The sequence below is a fragment of the Prenolepis imparis genome, unplaced genomic scaffold, assembly GCF_030444845.1.
Source record: "Prenolepis imparis isolate NDT839.2.m4 unplaced genomic scaffold, iyPreImpa1.0 SCAF_3, whole genome shotgun sequence".
NCBI lineage: Eukaryota > Metazoa > Arthropoda > Insecta > Hymenoptera > Formicidae > Prenolepis > Prenolepis imparis.
Window position 1 is genome coordinate 3,462,453 of NW_028141161.1, and position 7,890 is coordinate 3,470,342.

At 48.4% G+C, this 7,890-nt stretch overlaps 1 protein-coding gene across 1 annotated transcript; it reads right to left on the minus strand.

The window, feature by feature from the left end:
* Positions 1-383: 383 nt before the first annotated feature.
* Positions 384-4,543, minus strand: LOC145934268 (uncharacterized). Its single transcript, XM_083034631.1, has 2 exons — positions 4,181-4,543; positions 384-4,067 (listed from the first exon to the last, which is right to left on the minus strand). The coding sequence occupies exons 1-2, from the start codon at positions 4,541-4,543 to the stop codon at positions 384-386; spliced, it is 4,047 nt and encodes a 1,348-aa protein (XP_082890757.1).
* Between the last annotated feature and the right edge of the window lie 3,347 nt (positions 4,544-7,890).

The following is a 7,890-nucleotide window of genomic DNA, read 5'->3' on the forward strand; positions in this document are numbered from 1 at the left end:
GTTGTACATCACTTTGCGTTTGATTATTGTTTATGAATTCGTAGAACTCTTTGAGTTGCTTGTACGCCCCGACGAACGCGGTACCATTATCGGAGTACATACAAGAGGGCTTGCCTCTTCGGGAAATGAAACGCCGCAACGCCGCAATAAAACTCTCGGAAGTTAAATCTTTACTAACTCGATATGAACGCCTTTCGTCGCGAAACGTACAAAGATAGAAATATACGCTTTATGGTTGCGGACATTGCGTCGCTTGCCCTCTCTTAAAACTATCGGGCCGGCGTCTACGCCACAGTGCGAGAATGGCTTTGAAACGGTAACGCGGCTAGTAGGTAATGAACCCATCAAAGCTTCCGAATGGATCGGCTTGGCCTTAAAACATGTTACACAATCTCGGACAATTTTTCGCGCGGCGGAACGAAGAGATAGGACCAAAACCGCTGTCTGACGGCGGCCATAGTGGCCTGTGTTCCTGCGTGTAAGTTGCGCACGTGCTCCTGTTTTATTATGCGTTTTGTTAATTCATGCTCACGCGGTAGCAGTATAGGATGACACGCGTCGAATTGCAAACTGGAATTTTTTAATCTACCCCCTACACGCAGTAGTCCTTTCTTGTCTATGAAAGGAGATAGAGAAAGTAATTTACTAGAAACGCCGATGGCTCTATCCTTGTTTAATTGTTTGTATTCGTTAGGGAATGCGACCTTCTGCACCGTTCTACACGCGACCTCGAGGGCGTAGGATATCTCGCTGTGTGAGACGAATTCTGTCGGTGCACTCGGTTGATGTATCCTGCGTAATCGGAGACAATACGCTATGATGCGGCATACCTTGCTCAGGCTGGAATGTCTTTCTAATAACTCGTTGATGATAGAACAGTCGGACATGAGGACGATCGCTGCTGTTCTTCGCTCTTCAGGGACCTCGCCCCCTAGACGGGTGAAGTCTCCACTTGGCCAGCGATCTTTGTGGAATTGTAGAAATGTGGGGCCGTGCCACCACAAGCTTGCGTCTACCAGCTCGTGTGGGTAGTGTCCGCGCGACAAGATGTCGGCAGGGTTATCCGCTGAGGCAATGTGCCGCCAATCCTTGATTTCGGTTAAGCGTTGTATCTCTCCTATCCGGTTGGCCACAAATACCTCCCACCTCCTGGAAGACGAGCTTATCCAATTTAGTGTGATCGTGGAGTCTGACCACAGAAAGATTTCCATATTAGACAGATTAAATGATGCGCGAACCTTTTCTAGTAAACGCGATAACAACAGCGCCGCAGATAATTCTAACCTCGGTAATGATATCGCTTTCAACGGTGCAACGCGAGATTTTGAACATAACAGTTCGGTGCGATATTGATTCTCGCCGAGTTTTGTTCGTACGTACAGAAAGGCTCCGTATGCTTGCTGGCTGGCGTCGGCGAACCCGTGTATTTCCACGTGTTGTGGATTCGTGGCGAATTTCACGCACCGTGGTACTTGCAATTGTTTTAGCTCGGCTAACTGTTGTTCAAATTTTGACCAACGCGTGTGGATGTCTTGCGGAACAGATTCATCCCAATGGCTTCCTGCTTGCCACAGTTCTTGCAGGATGAGTTTCGCGGTGACGATGATAGGACCGAGGAGTCCGAGAGGGTCGAATAGCCTAGCGACCCCGGACAATATCGTGCGTTTGGATATAATGTCGCAATCTTCGCAAATGTCATGTGAAATTAGGAAAGTATCCTCGATTTGATCCCATTTCATTCCTAAGATGCGAGAGGTTGCGTCATTGCTGATTGTGACCGGCCTTTGACCTTGATTCGCGCTGTCCTTTATTAATGCCGGGCAATTTGAAGCCCACTTGCTGAGCTCGAAAGCTCCAAGTCGCAAGAGTTGAATTATTTCCTCTCGAATTAGCTTGGCTTCGTGGAATGCATCTGCCCCTGTCAGCAGATCGTCGACGTAGAAGTCTCGCTTGATGATCTTCGATCCCATCGAGTATTCAGCCTCGTGTTGTTCTGCTAAATGCTTGAGGCACCTCGTTGCCAGGTATGAGGCAGAAGCGGTACCGTAGGTGACGGTGAGCAGTTCATACGTCTTGATGTCAGAGCCTGTGTCGCCTCGCCATAGGATTCGTTGAAGTGACGTCTGCGAAGTGTCCACCAGAATTTGCCGGTACATTTTGATTATATCGGCGGTGAAAACGTACCGGAAGGTTCGGAAGCGCATTAAAATGAGCATCAAATCCTGCTGAACGACAGGCCCCACCATGAGCGCGTCGTTTAGAGACACTCCTGTGCTCGTCTTACAGGAAGCATCAAATACCACCCGTAGTTTCGATAACTGCTCTGAGGTCTTGAACACACAATGATGTGGTAAATAAACGGACTCCCCCTCGTTGAGTTGCGGAGATATCATCTTCATGTGGCCGAGTGAGGCGTATTCGTCGATGAATTGTTCGTAGAGGGGTTTCAACGTTGGCTCGCGTTTGAAACGCCTCTCGAGCGACTGTAGTCGCTTCCGCGCGATTCCCTCGGAATCTCCGAGCTTGGCGATGGTTTGTTCTTTGACTGGAAGTTTTACTATGTACCTGCTGCCAGGAGCTTGAGATACGTTTTCCAGGCAATGCTTTTCGCAGCGTGCCTCTTCGATGGTGTAGTTAACTGACTGATTGGGAACGTCCTTTTGTCGCCAAAATCTGTCTAACTGCTCGTGCAGCTGCGTGTTGGTCGCTGTTGCGTGGAAGGATTTAATTCCTTGAACTGGCCTTGGCGGATTACCCAATCGACCCGCTAGTATCCATCCCAGCCGGGTCTTCTGCAAGGTCGGGTGTGTCGGTGATGCTTTGATCTGTCCCACGCATATCAAGTCCCAAAATAGGTCTGCGCCGATAAGAGCGTCGACGTCAGCGGACACATGGAATTGCGGATCGGCAAGCTGTAAATTGCGTGGAAGATCAAAATCGGTTCGCTTGATGGTGAAGGAAGGAAGTCTATCCGTGACCTGGTCAGTGACGATGCATTCTATATCGAAGGAGAATGCGTTAGTGCGTGATTGCATCCTCAAACGAGCGGTTTGCGTAGATTTAGTAGTCGCGCCGTTTATGCCGGTGATAGATATGTTTACGGAGCGTGACTTGATGCTGAGCATGGACAGGAAATTCTTTGATACAAAATTCGCCTGTGAGCCGCAATCTAGTAATACGCGGCATGGCACTAATGAATTCTTGTTATCATATACGTGCACGACAGCCGTTGAAAGCATGGCATATTTGCCGTCGAAAGGACGCGATAGGTGCATGACCAGCGCAGTCGTTGATGCCGTTGAGCTTGATTTTTCAGACGCTTCTTGATTGGAATCCGTCGTTTCGTTGGAAGCGGTCGCGTGCAGCAACGTGTTGTGTTTGGCCTTGCATGCCTTGCACGCGCCTGATGTACATTTATTTGCCGTATGCGACATAGATCGTAAACAGTTGAGGCAAATTTTTAACTTGCGAATTTCGGCGTTTCTACGCGAAATAGTAAGGTCTAGAAACTCTTTACAGTGATATATCGAATGATCACCCTTGCAATAACTGCATTTGAATTTTAATGTCGCGGCACACGCAGCCTGGCGTTTTCCGTTAACAAGAGCACGAGCGTTTGTACCTTTCGTAGACATAACATTAGCCTTACCGGTAGCCTCGAGGACTTGACATCGATGCGCGATAAAATCAACTAGCCTTTTGAAGGTCGGGATATCGGATCCCGTCAATGACGTTTGCCATTCTCGCAATGTGAGCGCATCGACTTTCGAACTTAAAATGTACACGAGTAAATCATCCCAATGCTCGGTCGGACGATTTAGCGCACAAAGAGCATGTATGTGTTTGGACGCGCCATCCGCAATTTGTCGCAGCTCGATAACATTTTCTTTATGCATGGAGGGTAACTCCATTATCGCTTTAACGTGGGTATGTACGATGACTCGTTTATTGTCATAACGTTCCTTGAGCATATTCCACGCGATCTGATAATTGACATCCGATATTTCCAATGAACCGATAATATCGCTCGCATCCCCGGTAAGCGAGGATCGCAAATATTGCAATTTCTGAACGTTGTTTAACGATGCATTAGAATGAATGATCGAGTTGAACGCGTCGTAGAAAGGAAACCATCGTACTTTCCACTGAACGTCGGAAGGCTCAACTTGGGGAGCCGCACGTGCGTAGCGGTTTCTTGAATTCCCGAGGCGCTCGACGTCGACGGCGAGGGTGTCATGACGTCGCGCGATGTGGCGCGTGGCGGATCTAGCAACTCTCGAATTCTAGTCGACAGATTGTAAAAAACTTCCTCGAAACCCACGCGATCGTTATTCTCGGTATCATCGATCATCTCTAATTGCGATTGTACTGCATTGTATTCCGACCAGTATTGTTCTAGTTTCGACCGGCGTTCCGCGAGCTGAGCTGTTACCGACGGTGTGACGGACCCGATTTTATCGACATACGTGCTGATACGTGTGCACGATCCTTTAATGATGGCGCGCTGTTTCCTTAACGCGACCGGATCCCCTTCGGAGGACATCTTGAAAACGGCGGCGCGAAATTGGCGGGACGCGAGAAAGCACGGATTGATACGGCGTACCCGCTAACAATACCTGAGAATGCGCGATATCGATAGTCTAACCTCGATGACCTTGGGCCGTTGACCTCCTGCGCGGCTGGGCAGGACGGCGGCGACGCTCGGCTCGTGTCCCTCCGGCACGACTGGGCAGGATGGCGGGAACGGCTCGACTCGTGGCCTCCTTGCACGACTGGGCAAGATGGCGGATGAAACTCGCCTCGTGTCCTCCTGGCACGACTGGGCAGGATGGCGGGCGATGCTCGATTCGTGGCCTCCTGGCACGACTGGGCAGGATGGCGGTCTCGGCTCGTGTCCTTCTAGCACGACTGGGCAGGACGTACGAGCCTCCGGTGGCGTAGCTCTCTCTCTCGGCAACGGGGCCTTGTACCTCGTTGTGTCGGCGGCGTGCTTGCCGTTCGACTTGGCGACGTGCGGTCTCGTGGATAATGGCCGTCGTATGCGTATGCCGGCCTGGGTTGTTTGCACGTGGCCGTGCTCTCGTCGTTTCTCACGAGCGTAACTGGACGTCTGCACTGTATCCGGCTCGAAGGACCAATGTCTCGTGGCCGTGTGGCCTCCACGCGATTAATCTCCGGCGTTGTCTCGGGATCGGGCGTGGTCGAAAAAGACGTATTTCTTTTTCTGATTTATTATGATTTGTTTATTTGACGCCTCGTACGTCAGTAGGATACAACACTCGGTACGATTAATATACAGGCGACGATGACGAACTTTCGCGCGTATAATTGGACTCGCAAGGGACGACGATGTTAACACGTCGGACGTCGGGAGAGAAGAAGATCGTGGTAACGGCGTGATCTGCGCATCGCCGCCGCGCGGCGTGCGGAAACGGATCGGGATTGGCGGAGACGCTGTCCGCCGATAGCGCTCGGGAAATCCCAGGCGAAATAGCGCGCGGGTAATATGAATTATTATACATACATTATAAATAATTATATTATATCAATTTGGTAGAATAATATAAGGTACGATATTATCAATAGAAGAAAAATAACAAACTTTTGCTACAAAATATAAAATTATTGAAGAATTGTGAATTACTGCAGAAGAGCAGAAGAACGCAAAACCTTCAACACGCGAGAGGTTTTTTCTATACATTATCAATATTTTGACACGTTGATATATTTGGACAAAAAGTTTTTTGACATATAAGTTTTTACATTGATAGATCATATAATCCAACATTAATTTTGGAGTCCAATAGCAGCAATGTCTGAATTGCGGAAGCAAAGCAATTTATAATATCATTAATATTGTAACGACCTTCAGTGGTTTACGAGAAATCTCGAACCGCTCGCTAAGGGTTTCGCTCACTCACACTCGCGCCGCGAAATCAAGAAGCTCGCGAAGTAAACGTAAGAACTTTATTAGAATAATAATGTAAATCAACTCAATATAACACAGAAATAAAATATGAGTAGTAGGACTATGCCAATTCTAACCCATGGGGCTCCGAGGGGGGTGCGGGGCGCGGGGGTATCTCGTGGCGCGGGGGCTGACGTCATGCGAGGCGGGGGGGATCTCGATGGCGCGGGGCTGACGTCACGCGGATGGAGGGGATGTTTCGATAAAGAAGGGGGAGTTTTCAGAGTGCAATATTTGTAGATGGTATCTTTACGACTTTTTTATGAGGGATCTTAGACATTTTCCCAAAAAGGTATAGAACAAGCGCCGATGTCCGTCAAACTTGTCAACGGAGCGTTCTAGAGTCCATTAAAACTATGTTTTTTTCATTTTATGGCCATAAAATCATTAGGACATTATGAAAAGAAATGAAGATTTTAGGGCCGACGCTGCGACGAACATGTCGAAACTTAATTTAATAGGCCTCTACCTATTTGCGTTGACGTTCGGCAGCTTTGTACCCTCGCGGAAAATCTCCCATAAAACGGCAACGAAACATCTTCCTTATTTTCTAAGGAAGAAAGCAACGTGTTATAGCCCTCAATAGCTATAACTACTTAAGTTACATCCGCTTGTCAACGCGGCTACGTGGCTACGAAAAAACCGCATACGCAGCGAGTCACGCGCGAAATATTAAAAAAATTGCAAAAATGCAAGCGAAGCGAAGGAGACTTCGAATTTCCTTCGCTTGCACCCGGGACTTTGACCAAGAGGGCCTGTTACCAGGCACCCCCTCCGATCAAAAGACTCCAAAATCCGGCTATAAAACCGAACAATAGACGCGCTCGAGCAGTCGCAAATTAAGAACCGAATTAAGTGTAACGCCGTCGCTAAGATTATAACATACGCGACCCGCCGAACGTTCTAAACTATACGAACGTCACGGAACGACCGTAATACTACACCATTCAAGGATACGACGCGAGCGCGAGTACTCTAACTGAAATAAGAGTTAAATAAAAGTGTAGACAGTTTGAATAAAAATCGATTATATTTATACGAAGATCTACAGTTTCTTCATTAAATATATATCCACGGACCGGACCATCCTGACGCCCACGGATTTCCATCCCAAATTCGACGCGACCCCTGTGCCTTTCACGAGGCACACAACAATATTGGTGGCAGCGGTGGAATCGCGCCGAAGGACCGCCAGGATCAACCGGAACCAGAAGACCTGAAATAATACAAAAGTGTTAGAAATCAGGCACGTCGAAAATAATCGACGGAACAAGGACAACACAGAAGGCAGCATACTAATTGTAAGACCTACAACATACATATATACGTGTAGAAGCAGGCACGTCAGATAACAAAACAGCTGACGGACCAAGAGCATCGTTCCGTACGTGCACCACGGTACGTATCACATACGGACAACGTGTCAAGCAGAAGTAGAGTAGGCCGCCGTCCAAGGACCAACGCGACCTACGACACACCGAGGAGATCGCTGCGCAACCGAGCAACGACCCGCCGTATCAACTTACAACGCCGGACCGCCAGCCGTATCAACGCCGACGAGCAATGACCTGCAGCGTCAGCAGTCGAGCAGCACAGCGCACGACCATGCTAGCTGTAATACTGTAAGTCCGAAAATAATTACTGTAAAAATATTGCGTGAATGTCGGAAGGGAACAAAACACCCCCGAAACCGATAGCGAACAAATCTTGGCTACATAGCAACTCAGCCAAGCAAGCGATTCAAGCGTTACCGTTAACTGTAGAAAGACTTGAGCGAGTTCGAAGAAAATTAGAGAACGAATATTCAAGCGAAAGCGAAGTCGAATTACCCGCGAACGTCATCGTTAAACGCGAGTTCCCCTTCGATAGCTTTGACGAAAGCATACTAAAAGCGCGAACTGACGGTAATAACAAAAATAAAG

Coding starts and splice junctions, on each gene's coding strand:
- LOC145934268 (XM_083034631.1), bottom strand. CDS start 4,543: ATGTCCTCCGAAGGGGATCCGGTCGCGTTAAGGAAACAGCGCGCCATC. Junction 4,068..4,180: donor TTCAAGAAACCGCTACGCAC/GTGCGGCTCCCC, acceptor AACAACGTTCAG/AAATTGCAATATTTGCGATC.